This window comes from Triticum dicoccoides, chromosome 2B, assembly GCF_002162155.2.
Source record: "Triticum dicoccoides isolate Atlit2015 ecotype Zavitan chromosome 2B, WEW_v2.0, whole genome shotgun sequence".
NCBI lineage: Eukaryota > Viridiplantae > Streptophyta > Magnoliopsida > Poales > Poaceae > Triticum > Triticum dicoccoides.
Window position 1 is genome coordinate 106773160 of NC_041383.1, and position 14925 is coordinate 106788084.

At 42.7% G+C, this 14925-nt stretch overlaps 1 protein-coding gene across 2 annotated transcripts; it reads left to right on the forward strand.

The window, feature by feature from the left end:
* The first annotated feature begins 93 nt into the window (after positions 1 to 93).
* LOC119362391 (E3 ubiquitin-protein ligase SHPRH-like) lies at positions 94 to 12813 on the forward strand. 2 transcript variants are annotated; one of them, XM_037627597.1, is made up of 19 exons: positions 94 to 935; positions 1182 to 1388; positions 1826 to 1887; positions 1991 to 2474; positions 3294 to 3494; positions 4465 to 4720; positions 5174 to 5417; positions 5891 to 6051; positions 6149 to 6745; positions 6961 to 7127; positions 7284 to 7497; positions 7583 to 7774; positions 9088 to 9204; positions 9651 to 9896; positions 10044 to 10209; positions 10524 to 10711; positions 11466 to 11617; positions 11816 to 12077; positions 12158 to 12813. In XM_037627597.1, the coding sequence occupies exons 1-19, from the start codon at positions 109 to 111 to the stop codon at positions 12416 to 12418; spliced, it is 5004 nt and encodes a 1667-aa protein (XP_037483494.1). In that variant the 5' UTR covers positions 94 to 108; the 3' UTR covers positions 12419 to 12813. The 2 variants fall into 2 exon arrangements, with proteins under 2 accessions (XP_037483494.1, XP_037483495.1); XM_037627598.1 differs by lacking the exons at positions 11466 to 11617; positions 11816 to 12077; positions 12158 to 12813 and adding an exon at positions 11316 to 11456.
* Positions 12814 to 14925: the final 2112 nt, after the last annotated feature.

Here is a 14925-nt window from a genome sequence, read left to right on the forward strand (position 1 = left end):
CGAGGGATTCGGGGGATTTCGCGGCCGCCCGGCCCAATTCCGCTCCGGCGCGCAAAAACCCTCGCCCCAATGCCCCAGCGGGCCGCCGCCTGAGCCCGCCGCCGCAGGATGGGGAGGATCAAGTCGCGGCCGTCGCGGGCGAGGGGGCTCGGCGCCTGCGCGGCCGCCGCCGCGGAGCCCGACGCGCCGAGCCCTAGCAGCGCCGGCTCCTCCAAATCGAAGCGCGCGGCCAAGGGCGAGGCGAGGAGGGACGTCCTCGTGGAGGTGGACGGCGGCGCGAGTGGTCGCCCCGTAGACGACCGCCGCGACCTCGCCGAGTTGGTCCTCCGCGACGTGAGGCTCGGGGGCGAGGGGAAGTTGGAGGGGGCCGGCCCCGGGGCGCCGGAGGAGGGGTCCTCCGGGAACGGGGGGAGGTTCTCGCTGCGCCTGTGGGTGCGGGACGCGCCGGAGGACGGGTTCAGGCTGGGCCACTGGCCGGTGGTGCCGTCCGACAGCGTGCTCCTGGAGTACCACGCGGAGGAGCTTGGAGGCGGCGCGTTTGTCTCTGGCTGCTTTGATGGCCCCGACGAAGGCGTATCCGGCCTTGCCCATTTGGTCAGCCTGGGGTTCGTGACGCTGTGGGTTTGGGAGTATAGCTCATTGCCGAGTGATGGTGATGATTTGACGCCGGCTGTGGTGCTCCGGGTCAGAGTGGAGGTGATGGACCGGGCTTTCGATGCGTGTGAATCACTGCTGGAGGTTGCCAGGCAGCCCTGGAGGAAGAGTTTGATGAATGTGATGGCTTGGGTTCGCTCCGAGGTCACGACGTCGGCTGTCATGTATGGGATGGATGGTCTAGTTCCAGCGACGGACGGTGATGATGATTGTGACTTTGCCCCGAAGAGTGACTCACAGTTTGATCTTGCTGCTTTCTATGAAGCCGTTAAGCCTTCGACGTGAGTGCCTTACATCTCATGATCTCATGTGTTGGTTATTAGGAAACAGTTGAGGCAATTATTCTGAACTTTTATCTGTAAACTTCAAGAAGTATGTGAAAAATAAACGTCAGTATGGCATACATATGCTGGCTTGGCGGAAATGTTTGGTTATCTGCGATCTCGAGCCATACAAAACAATTTTAGATGTATTATGATAGCACCATTCTAGTTATATGATGCTTTTTTCTTACTACTTGTTGACAGGGGTGCAGAGCTACTGAAAGATGAACTTCCTGATTTACTCCCTCATCTCAGACCATACCAACTTCGTGCAGCAAATTGGATGGTTCAGCGTGAAAAGAGAAATACAACTGTTCCATCACCCAACGAGGACTATGTTCATCATGCACCCTATTGTGTTCCCATAGATTTTATTAGCAAGAATTCGAGGATGTTCTACAATCCCTTCAAGTAAGGGTCCAATGCATATCACTTGTACTTCCCTCAATGTTGCTGCGCTTTCCTTCAATGCAGATTGGCATGTTTGAACTACAGTTACATAATTATCCCTGCACTCATGTAAGGAAAATTAATGGTAATATGGTTTTATGCTGGGTGATGTTGGGTGGTGTTGCCCAAAGGAAAGAAGTGTGTTTGTGGTCTAGTATGTTGAGATTTTTTTGGCTATCAAGGTTTTGCTTGATTTAGGATAGCTTTAGGCTATTAGGATACGGCGGCGAAACTTCTTAGACTCCTATGCATATTAGTATTTGTTTTGCATATTTGTTGTCTTATTACTCAGTTCTTTTTTCCAAAAATATATTATTTCCAATTCTTCGGATTTGGAACACATTTGTTCCTGCAACATTCTTGAATGGTTCAGTTTCATGGAATCTGTCACTTTGCAGCGGAAATGTTTCATTGCAACCAGAGCCTTCTCCACCTCATGTCTCTGGGGGGATTTTGGCTGGTATGTTGATTCTAAGTGTTTGGAAATAATTGCAGTGCACTAATGTTTTGGGCACTAAGTATATTCATCACTAATTTTCCTTTTTATGGCTAAATTATTACAGATGAAATGGGTTTGGGTAAAACTGTTGAGCTTTTGGCTTGCATTTTTGCCCATCGTAGCACATTTTCCATAGATTGTTCCGTCCCTCGAACCAGAAAAGAAATAGATCTGATAAGTAGGCAGAAAAGAGATAGAGTTGAATGCATTTGTGGGGCTGCAAGTGAAAGTTCTGCATACAAAGGGATATGGGTTCAATGTGACATTTGTGATGCTTGGCAACACGGTGATTGTGTTGGTTACTCACCCAAGAAAGGCTTAACCTTTGACGATGATGATGTGTTGTCAAAGAATGAAAAAGGCACCATGAAGACTGAAAGTAGAAGGCAGAAGAGAGCCAAGTTTTCTATTGCAGAGACGGACGAACACTATATTTGTGCGGTATGCTTGGAACTTGCTGAAGCAGCTCAAACTACTATTTTCAGTCATGCTACATTGATAGTATGCCCGTCACCGATATTGGCACAGTGGCACTCCGAGATTACCCGGTATGGTTTCTCCTGTCCAAACAATAGCTGCGCAGTATTGTCTCTAGTTCTTGAAGGAATAGCAGACCTTCATTTTCCGAAGTTCGTAATGACTTTTTTTGAACATAAAAAGGACAGTAGAAAAGGCTCCTACTGACATATATTCACACCAAGAATTGTTACAGACTAGTTACATGGTGTATTGGTCATCACAACCCCTCCCCCCCATCAGGCAGGGGAGTAGTTGCAAGAACCACAAGCACAGGGAAATAAAAGTAAGTTTTTTAGTGATAGAATTAGTAAGAGAGGAGATGAACTGCACTAGGCTGGGCTTGACCCTATTGTAGTGATTTCTTGAACCCACACCACTCATCGGAAAACTTAAAGCATTTGCCTGACCATTTGACCATTCTATATGCTATTATTCCTTCCTAATTTCAGATGCATATCTCTTCGATTGGAACGTAGAATGTTGATTTTGTTCTGTTTTAACTTCCACTTCACTGCTTTTTATCGGATCATTGTAGAAATTCTGCAACTTTGAGTTGAAATTCTTTTCCCGTGTCTGTAGGAATTAAGATTGCTCATGACAAAAAAAATGTTTTTTCATAATAAAATAAATATGCATATTTTGGAAGAAGTTCTCAACGGTTAAGAACAATTTGTTCATGTGCAACAGATTTTGCTACACCATTCCAGTGTAGTATAATCTATGCGTATAATTGAAGCTGCAAGTGCCTTATCCAGTTTTGATTATTCCAATGCTTACCGGTACCTCCTTTGTTCAGCGATTATCTGCATATGCTGATAGTGCTGACTGTTAAGTTCCTTTTCTCTTAGACACACAAGGCCAGGATCTCTGGACGTTCGCATTTATGAAGGTGCAAGGAACTTGGACTCAGCTTCTAACCAAAGAAATGATCTGACTGAAATAAGCACTGCTGATGTTGTTTTGACAACTTATGATGTCCTCAAAGAAGATCTGTCGCATGATTCTGATCGGCATGATGGTGATCGCCGTTTCTTGAGATTTCAAAAGAGGTAATGTTTAATTTATGCACCGAAGCTTGGCCATACTGAAGATCAACTTAATCCTTGGTTAATATTTGTCCTTAACTGAAAAGAGGTGTTGTCCCCTTCACTCTAGACATTCTGTAGCGATCACCATTTATTCAGATTTCAGAAGAGTTAATGTTTATTTTTCACACTGAAGCTTGGCCATACTTGATCAACTTATTCTGTTATTTTGAAAGTTGACTTATATGACAATGTGAACCTCAGTTAATATGTGTCTTTAACGGAGAAGGGGTTTTGTCCTCTTTATTCTAGACATTCTGTAGCGCCTGCCACCTTCAGTATCACATTTCCAGTTTAATTTCCGTTTCACTTGCATATAACCCTTGTCGACCCAAGACATAGGCATCTCTGCTTAATCCCTTATACATGAAGTGAGGGCGCAATTGTAAGCAAGATGCTGCGAATACGTGGCCACCCCATATTGGGCAGCTGTTAGCCTCTTTGAGACGCAGGGTGTTACACATTCGTCATAGCACTTTGGGTTGTATGGTTACTAGGAAGCAGGGTCAGCAAGTCTCTGTTCTGTGTTCGTCTGCTGGTGGTGGCAGGGTTGGATGCTCACACTTCTATCTTTTATTTTTATACGAGTGCTCTCTATTGTGTTGTGTTGTGTTGAGTTATCATTTTCGGGTTTCAGAATTGTGAATTTATAATATCTATCTATTGGTCTTGCATGACCTGAATGCGGAATCTTGCTACACCTGACAATGTTAGCATTAAAATATAATTAACTTGAGCTTTTATTCTGTTTATAATTATGGTATACTGATAATAGCTGAAATAGAAGCGAACTAGCTTATTTGGTCCTTGTATTCCATTGAATGCTTGCAGTCTTATATGCATTGCGTTGCTTAACTCATTAGGCCCGCCAATCATTCAATAGTATGGAAATAACTATGGCTTAACTTCTACTGAACTCTTATTACACACTTAGGTACCCTGTCATTCCAACTGTCCTAACAAGGGTCCACTGGTGGCGGCTTTGTTTGGATGAAGCTCAGATGGTAGAGTCCAGCAAAACTTCTGTTACTGAGATGGCGATGAGGCTAAATGCGCAACACCGTTGGTGTGTTACAGGAACTCCAATACAACGCAGGCTTGATGATCTCTTTGGCCTTCTACGCTTTCTCAGAACAAGTCCATTTGACACATATAGGTGGTGGGTGGACATTATTAGAGACCCATATGAGGTACATTGACTGCCTGTGGTATCTGCAAGCATTTAATACATCTTTCATAATACTGCAGTTGCTCTAACTATTGACAAAAGAATAAACATAATACTGTATTATTTATCATTGTTAGAAATATTAATCACTGATAGTGAAAGAGTTGCACACTTGCCATTGATGCTGAGTGAGGCACCAATAGCTTATAAACCTAGGATGGTATGAATTTTACTGTTAGCTTATAAGGTAATTGCTCATCTGTAGGTTCATATAATTCAAAAACATGCATGGATGATGAACATCTTTGAAGAACTGTAAAACCTGATTAAAGAATGCCAATCTTAGTGCAAATTTGTTGCTTGGCATAGCAATATATGGATGAAGCCATGATGGAAGCTTTTTTCAACATTGGTTCCTCAAGATGGTTGGATTAATTAATCCTTTTGACCTTTTCCTCATTGAAATGAACTGCAGAGGGGAGATACGATAGCTATGAATTATACACACAAGTTCTTCAAGGAAATCATGTGGCGCTCCTCTAAAATTCATGTCTCAGGGGAATTACAGCTGCCTCCACAAGAAGAGTGTTTCTCGTGGCTCATCTTTTCTTCAATTGAAGAATATTTCTATCAGAAGCAGCATGCAACTTGCATGGACCATGCACATGAAATTATTAAACGTTTAAGAAATGATGCCAACAGAAGGGAACTAACGCCAGGTACTTTGTCCACTATATCAATTATTTTCTGCTTCTGGTTGCTAGATTGATACTGCAGGGACAGGATTTTAAATATTCCATTTCTTTTCTGCTTTTGTTTTCTTTTATTGCTGTATTGGGAGGGAAATAATTATAGTCTAAAGGACATGTCTTATAAGACAGCAATATACTAGGCAATGATGCAAGATCTGCATCTTTTCTTGTTTTATTTTCTCTTAAATGTCATGCCTATGAGATAGTTTCTGTCAGAAATTTCCCTTTTCAGTTACTTTTTCCACACGTGCACTCGAACAAAGCAATCACGTGTACTACAAACCCTGAAGGCCTGTGTTAAAGTGTTATTCAGTTGCTGTTCATGACCACAAATTCACAGCACTGTTAAAGGTGTTAATTCAGTTGTTGTACAGTTACTGTGCTATACCCTCTTTGTTTAAAAAAAACTGAAACTGCTTTAACCTTTTGTTGTTTTGTAGATTCAAATGCTTTATCAAATGTGTACCTCTCCAACAATGACACTGCCAAACTTCTAGTCCCACTGCTCAAGCTTCGGCAGGCTTGTTGCCATCCGCAAGTGGGGAGTTCTGGTCTCTGCTCTCTGCAACGTACTCCTTTGTCCATGGATGAAATTTTACAGGTGAACGACTAATTTTACCTCCCCAATTGGCAGCTAATTATTTTTGTGTAATTGCTTCATTTTGTGCTTAAGTTTTTCATGATCCTTCTCTATCCAGGTTCTTATTGGTAAAGCAAAAGTTGAAGGGGAGGAAGAACTTAGAAAAGTTGTTGTTTCCCTGAATGGTCTTGCTGGAATTGCTATCATTGAACAAAAGAACCAAGAAGCTATCTCTTTGTACAAAGAAGCACTAGATTTAGCTCGCCAAAATTTTGATGATTTCCGTGTTGACCCGTTGTTAAATCTTCATATCAACCACAATCTTGCGGAGCTGCTCAGAACTAGTTCTGAATATTTGCATGAATGCACACCAAAAATACAACCTCCTGTTGTCTACTACAGACGTAAAAGAAAGGAAACTAGCCATGCGGATTCTGATCTACGTGGTGTAAAGCGAAATAAGATATCCGAGAACATCGGCTCAGTTTCGGCAGCTGGTAGTCCTGAAACCTCTGAGTACAAAAATGTTGTTGGACAAGCATCCATAAGTGTGGAGTTGGATGCAGAGAATCGTACTGGATGCCACTTGTCATCTGAGTGTTTTGCTGATGGTTGCTTGAGAAAGAAATGCAACGCACTCAAAGAAAAATATTTATCAGTTTTTACTACAAAGCTATTAATAGCACAGAAAGATTTCAGTGCATCATTTGAAGAGGTTGATCTCTTCACTTTATTGTTATTTTCTGGGTTGCAACTTGCAACAAGTGATTTTGATCCACGTCTTATCTTCCTTGGAATGTTCTATGTAACATTCTTGTGTGTTTTTGATCTTGCTTAGTGCTTTATAAGCATGATGTTTGCCTCTACTCTAGTTCTTACAGTTATCTAGACTAAATTTATCACTGTTTTCTAATGACTGCCTGCCTCTAGGTCACAACACTTAATAAAGAACTACAAAATCAGGGTATGGGTTGGTGGCTATACGCTTTGGATTGCATTGAAAAGAATAAGGATGATACTGATGAGCTTTTTAAGAAGATTGATAGTTTATCCACCAAGAGCACCACTGGCTTGGGCACAGGGGCGATATTGTCCAGGTCAGCACTAAAACTGGTTCATTTTTTTTCTTGAATCTTATGCTGGTTTATTTTTGAAGGAAGTTGCAGTGGCTTAACTATTTAGGAATTAGAATCACTAAATTAAAATATTATTAGTATTTGATGGATAACATGGTTGTTTTATTCTATGCATAGGGCTAAAACTATTGCTGGCTTGAAGTATACTATTCAAGCTGGTATTGATTCCCTGGAAGGTTCAAGGCAACAATTAATGGGTAGGCTATTGGAAATTAACAAAACAATGGATAACCCAAGGGACGATGACATTGAGAGTCAGAGATATTGTCCAAAGTGCTATGATGGTACTGGTTCTTTGTGCATCCAGTGTGAATTAGATGGGCTGTCTCAGGTAAACTTGTATGATCATGCTTTTCAATGTATTCTAGGTAAAATGAAACTAATAATGTATTTATCAATCTCATGATTTTTTCTAGGGGTATGAGGCACGACTCTTTGTTGTTAAGAAATCGAACAATGATTCTGTTATTGCTTCAGTAGATGAAGCACGGGATGTACAGAGGCGAAACTATGAGTTGAATCACTTTTTCCGTAACAAAAAAACTAATGAAGGATCTGAAGTTGGTGGCAACAATGATAATCCAAGATCTGTTCGGGAAAATATACAGGTGACTTTTGTTCCATCCTTATTCAGATGATTGTCATGTCTTTCATTTGCTGATATAGCTCAATACTTGTCAGTTAGAATACCCTTCACTGTACCCTTTTGACCTTTGTTCATCCATCTTTGTATTGCACCGAGTATTCCCTTTATTCCCTTCTACTAGGAACTATTAAGTTTCATGCACCAACAAGCAGAACCAAAACCCCGAACTTTGAAGGTCTAAACATGGACAAAAGGAGGGAAATCAATTATTATTTTTATATAAATTGTGAATGCCAAGACTTGAACCCAAGAACTCTTGGCTACGATACCATATTACCAGTAGAACCAAAAGTCCGAACTGATAGGGAAGGTTGGGCACTATGCATATACTTCAACTCCTCTCACATCTGGCTCGATAAGCCCTAAACATGGACAGGAAGAGGGCAATCAATTTTTTATTTAAATTGCGAAATCAGAGACTTGAACCCAAGACCTTTTGACTCTTGTATTAAGTTTCATGAACCGTCAAAAGTAAAACCAGAAGTCCAAACTGATGGAGAAGGTTGGGCGATCCGCATATACTTCAACCAATGCACTTATTAAGATCTGCAGCCATGGCGCAGTTCAGGCTGCACCTGGGTAACTGCAGCGGCCATGGAGCACCATTGCAAGATTTGAAGGGGTGGAGCCATGACCGGATTTTGAAATTTGAAAGTCAGGAGGATGGATATCAGGGAGGAGTGTCTGATGGAGGATGGGTATTGGGGAGGAGCGGTGGCAGGGAAAAATTGTTGGCGAATTGACTGTCTGGTTATTATCATAGTAAAAATATTGTGTCCTACCAAGTACTCCCTCTGTCCCAAAATAAGTGACTCAACTTTGTACTAACTTTAGTACAAATTTAGTACAAAGTTGAGTCACTTATTTCGGGACGGAGGGAGTACTTGTGAAATATTCTCCCATCCAAAACACGAGTGATGCGGTGGCTTTTTGGTTTGACTGAGCTGTGCCAAAATCGAAGATGGTCTGTATGTCCTAGATGGATGATGGGGATCGGGATAGAGGTGGGAGAGTGAACTTGTCACCACCACCACCAACTCCAATTTATAAAGTAGTAGAGATAAGGGACATGATTTGGTTTAACTTCTTTTTAACTAGAATTTTTCTTCTTCTATCGGCTATCTTCAGTTAAACCTGGCATTTAAAGGAGTTAAAAGTGTTCAACTATTTATCTATTATTATTATGTTTTTACAGAACATTATTTATTATGCTGCTTTGAACACATCATTATAGTTTTATATCATTATAGTTTTATATGCTGCCTCTCTTTACAGGTCTATAGGCATCCTTCTCAAACCGAGACTGCTCTAAGGGCTATTCGAACCCACTCAAGGAGAGTATTGGGAAAGCAATATGTTGAAATTGCTAAGAAGCATTTACTTCTTTTTGAGGTACATCATAGTTTGTAGATTGACACCTTCTCTTCTGGCACGATGGTCATTTCAGCACTTCGGATTATTCTACTGTAGCATAAGGAATAGCAAATACAAGAAGCCCACGAATAGTATATAAGGAGTACCTTTTCTTTTAAAAAGTGATATTTGGTCATGTCATGATTTTTTATCAGAGAAAGAACACTTGTTTTGAGCCACTACTACTGAGCCTGTTACCATGTAAAACCTGCTACATCTTGTTTGATGATCAATTGCATTTGGTAATATCTGAGAAAACATCAAGGGGAGATAAAGGCCAATTCAATTAGCCATCATTTTAGGAACCTTGCCATATGTCAAAGCTTAAAATCTTGCTTGCTTTGTTCTGTACATTTAGTTCAAATTTGAAAGGTTCAAAAAGTATCCTGGGCTAGGATATTCTCTGATTACGATTGTTAATTTAGGCTATGCGCAAGGAGTTTTCTCTTGCAAGGAGTTTGTCAATTGCTCAGAACCAATTATTGCGTGCTCATGATGAGATCAAGATGTCTATCTCACGGCTGCAGCTCAAAGAGAATGACGATGAGCCCAGTGCTGTCAATATTGTTACCAGAGAAGAGCTTATTCCATACAACGTGCAGTTCACAAGTGACAAGTTCTTGGCTCTAACATCTTTAGCTCGTATAAGAGGCCAACTCCGGTACTTGAAGGTAACATAATCACTACTGCCCTGCTGTCAACTTGATATTATGGCCTGTCATCATATCTTCCTGAAAGCTGAACTATTTTCAATCTGTATAACACCTGAATCATTTCTTTTAAATCTACTTATATGTTGCATTTCCCTTTACTTTTAGGGATTGATGCTGCCCAAGTCAGGCAACACTGTTGCTACAGCGACTTCCTTCCCTGCCACAGGGCAAATTGGTTCTGAGATTAGCAATGAACCATGCCCAGTTTGTCAGGAGAAAATTCTCGAGCAGAAAATGGTTTTCCAATGTGGCCACTCCATGTGCTGCAAGTGTGAGTACCCAAGTTATCTCCTCAAAATTTGTTTACAAGTGATGCTGTATGTAATCTTTGCTTAAATTTACCTCGGTTGAAGTATACATTAACTGGTGCAGTTAATGCTTCTGCCCCTCTATTATTGGCTGTTTACAATGTGTTTGCCTGCATGCTGTACTAATGGACTTCATTTTTGCAAATCCAACCGCAGTGCCTTCTTTGTGAAAATTGCAACCCTGCCTTGGCAAACCATTGATTATTCATCTCATATGTCCATTTGATGTATAATAAACACTTTACCTTCACTAAATTTATCTCCTCGTTCTTCTCAGGCTGTTTGTACCTGACAGATCGAGCTGCTGGGAAGCACAAAAAATGGATTATGTGCCCTACATGCCGTCAACGTACATATCTTGAGAATGTTGCTTTTGTGGTTGAGAAACAGAGTGAAAATGCTGATAAACAAGCTGATGATTTGACAGAAGCCGCTATTTCTGTCCAAGGCTCATACGGAACAAAGGTCTCATTCAATTTGCTTACTTATGACCATTCTACTGTTGTGTGTTTCAAATTTATAGTTTCTGTTTGCCTGTTTGTAATAATTTTATACGGAAGGCTACAGTTAATGCCTGTGTGCAACAACAAGTAACCTTCTGCACTAACCATTCTATCAGACTGAGTTGCTCATCACTTAATTCTTGGCCAAGTACATAGTTTGTTCTGCAATTAATTTATCTGAGAGTTTACGTAAAAAGTGATTTATCTGAAAAGTTGGACAAATCTATCCATAACGTCAGAGTTTCTAGATGTTGTTACCCATATGCACTTCATATTTGTGCTCAGGGAGTAGAGTTCGTGCTAAGTGAATGCACATACTGTTATATAAAGTTTAGCAGAATCACATGTTGTTTCCATCTGTCTGAATCTCATGAACTGTTGTATTTCCATTATGAGCAATGGACAGGAGTTGAGCCCGGGTTTAAAGGAAAAAAACAGGATCACATGTTCATATGCCATGAACCTCATGGAGCTGTCCAACTGAGGCTTGTTTAATTAATAACTATGTGTTCAAGTTGGCTACAATAACTCTGTGAAATATTTTTGTTATCTTTACTTGGACTAAGATTGAAGCTGTGACAACAAGCGAAATCACAGGTTCATAGGCCATGTACCTCACCAAGCTGTCCAACTCAGGCTTGTCTAATTAGTAAATACGTGTTCAAACTGGATGTGATAACTAATGGAATCTTTTTTGTTCTTTTACTTGGACTAAGATTGAAGCTGTGACAAGAAGAATTTTGAAGATCACTTCCACTGATGGGGAAGCCAAAATACTTGTTTTTTCAAGTTGGAATGATGTCCTTGATGTATTAGAGCATTCCCTTGCTGCTAACAATATATCTTATGCTCGGATGAAAGGAGGAAGGTGAGATACGTGTAGCCCAGGCCATACATGCTTTAATTATTTGTCTCACTGCTGAGCTCAATAATTCTATTATGATATTAGATATCTTGAAGTCATCTTTTCTTTTCTTTTCTCTTATTCTGCTTCCAGTTGTGCTGCTAGTCGTTACTGATCTTATAGAAAATGCCAGTTGGTTAATGCAAGTTCATTTTCCTTCAGAAAATCACAATTGGCGCTCTGTCAATTTAAAGGCCTGGCATCCAGTATAAATGGAGAGAAGGCGAAGAAGGCAGTTTCCAAAACGCGGCCTGTTCAAGTATTACTAATGCTTATCCAGCATGGCGCAAATGGTCTGAATCTACTGGAAGCACAGCATGTGATCCTACTGGAACCATTACTAAACCCATCAGCTGAGGCACAAGCTATCAGTAGGATCCATAGAGTTGGGCAAGACAAGAGCACGTTCATCCACCGGTTTATAGTAAGCACCGCATCCCATGCCATTTATTTCCTTGAAAGTATTCTTGGAAAGAAAAAACTCATAGAATTACTGGTGTTCAGGTGAAGAAAACAATAGAAGACAGCATATACAAAATGAACAGGGGCAGAGCTGTCTGCTCCACGATCAAACGCAAGTCAAAGAACTTCAAAGACGAGCTTGCTCTGATGCTGAAGGACGTCGAATCACTGTTTCCTGTGGCAACACCCGATCAACCTCCAGAGGAGGGCGATAAGGATCACGGTGATAGCTTGAGGAGTTTACCCCCGTCAGTCGCTGCTGGGTTGGCTGCTGAAATGAGGGCTATCAATGGAGCAACATGATTAACCACCATGACGTAACTGAGGCAGTCTTGGTCTAACTGGAAATTCCAGTGCTCGTCCGAATCTCCAGGTTACAGGAGGCGGCACTAAATTTTAGATAAATGTAGACGGTACGGTGGTGAAGTTCTGGCATCACCGATTGAATGGCGTAGAGCACTGGCGCCGGTGTGGCCGTTTAGGGAGACGGTGAACTTGTAATTCTTTGTCACGTGTCGCGAGCCATCTCATTTTCTATCTTTGTGATGGTGATTCTGCCATACAAGTTGTGTCAGGTGTGTGATGTTCACGGACGTAGCATGTACAGTATATTGTCTTAGAACTACAGCAGGCAGCATGTACAGTTTGTGTCACTGATGGCGTATTTTAAGCTTATAAAGCGCCTGGGTACGCCCACATGTCATTGCGGCTGTCGACTTGCGTCGGGCATTCGGCTGTGCAAGTGGACACGGCAGATGGGCAACATCGTTTTCTTTTGCCTTGGGCATGAAGTATCTAATCTCGAGCGCAAATGCACCAAGACACCACTACACAAGGGTCTGTGTCAATGTTACGTTGGACCGATGGATATCCACGTTGGCCCTAGCGACAACGAAAGATGAAGAAAATGTTTTCCTTGCTTCTAGAGTTATTGTCATGCCAACTTTCCAAGTCTTTCACTCCAAGGACTTTAACTATGCTGCATGTATAGCACTGCAAAAACTAGTGCAATTGGCTCAACCACTCGACACATGGCTCCAAACATTAATTTCATAGAAAACGAAAGGATAACCTCGTGCATGCATTAGTTCTCCAGGTGATTAGCTAAGGGAAACAAAAGCAAATAACATGTGTTGCCTCTTCAACATCTTTTTTTTGATCTTACATTCCTTGGAAAACAAAGCAACGAAAACTACTTGCCTTGTCACCACGAGTGGTCTCAAGTTCTTATCAAGTCAGTCCAGTCACTTCCAATTCTTATCCGAGTTCATTCTCTCCCTTGGCGTTCCAATTCTTATCCGAGTTCATTTTCTCCCTTGGCGTATATTCCAGAGATGCTACCCGGTAAAAGCCGAGCTAAGCTTGAGCACCGAAGATTAAAGGTCTAAAGACGGTTCTTTCAGTTGCAGGGCATGGCCAACGGTTAGCCCCAGGGGTGCTGCTCCACAGGCCAACTAGGCTTGGATGCCATCGTGGCGCAAAAGTGGTCGCCTGCAGATGACAGGTGATTCCTGCAGAGGAGCCGGCTTCCTCGACTGAAAAGCAAGAAAAGAGAGGAAAAGCAAGAGTGCGCGTGTGAAAAGGATGGGGGGAGTTGGCTTCTCTGCCCGCGGACGATGCAGGAAGCGATGCACCCGGAGCTGCAGGGCACGGCCATGGCCATGGCAGCCCGAGTACAGAAGCACGAGTTCCAGATCAGGAACATGGAGCGGTCCAGGCGGAAATACATGAGGCGACCGTTCCGCCCGAAGTGCTCCTCCATTTGCTGGACAGAGAGCCGCGACGATGATGCCGAGCACGGAAACGCGGCCAAAGCCGGCACCAGCAGCACGAGCTCGGTGGCACATCCATGAAGGACACCGTGAGATTGGAAAAGGGCCATGGCCGGCGGCGCGAGCTCAAGGCCGCAGCTACGCATGCCCAAAGCCACTCTCCTAAGTCCTAACAGAGGTCGATTGGGTGAAAAAATTCAGGCGTAGAAGTTTGTTGCCATTTGTTTGGTATGGATCTGAGGAAGATTGGGAAAGAAGATGCTTCTGGGGGGCGAGATGAACGGGAGCAGTTTTGAGGATAGAGACGGTGTGGGTCCCAATGAGGTGCAGCCTCAGGCTGATGCATTGGGGTATTAAAAATCAAACCAAGCGCCTCATACTTTTTCACCTACGTGGATGGACGGGGCAGCAGCTAGGTGTTGCCCCCATTGTACATGCCCTCATGCAGAAGTTTCAACTATATATACCTCAGAACCTTCTCTGTCTCGTTGCTAGCGCTAGTGCAGGTTTTTTTTAGAAAAGGAGAATGACCCCGGCCTTTTCATCTGGAAGATGCATGCAGTCACTTATTGATTATTTTTGAGGACCTTACAAAGTATTACAACAATATGTCTGAATCCGCCATCTTGGCAACATATGCCACTACTCCTATTCATATGATGAAGGGATGCTAGCTGGGCCAAATACCCAGACGACTCACCTAAATCTATCATCAAAAGCCGGAAGCCCCAGCCGAGCCACATACCGGGTCTGGGGCACAAACCGATCTGACGCACTCACATGTGTCGTCGCCGCCATCTTCCATAGGTCCGTCTTCAGAGCAGATATTGAGACTTCTACCTTGTCAGGTCACTCTGCCATCGACGCCATCATGACGCCAGACAGCCACCTCCTCCCGCGCGAGTCCATCTACACGCATCGGGCGCCGAGTCTCCGTTGCGCCACGCCGCCGAGATCCGCCGTCTTCGATGCGGAGGAGGAAACACCGCTCCACCTTTGGGCGCATCGCCGGCCACCTGCCGCGATGTCGTGCAAGTC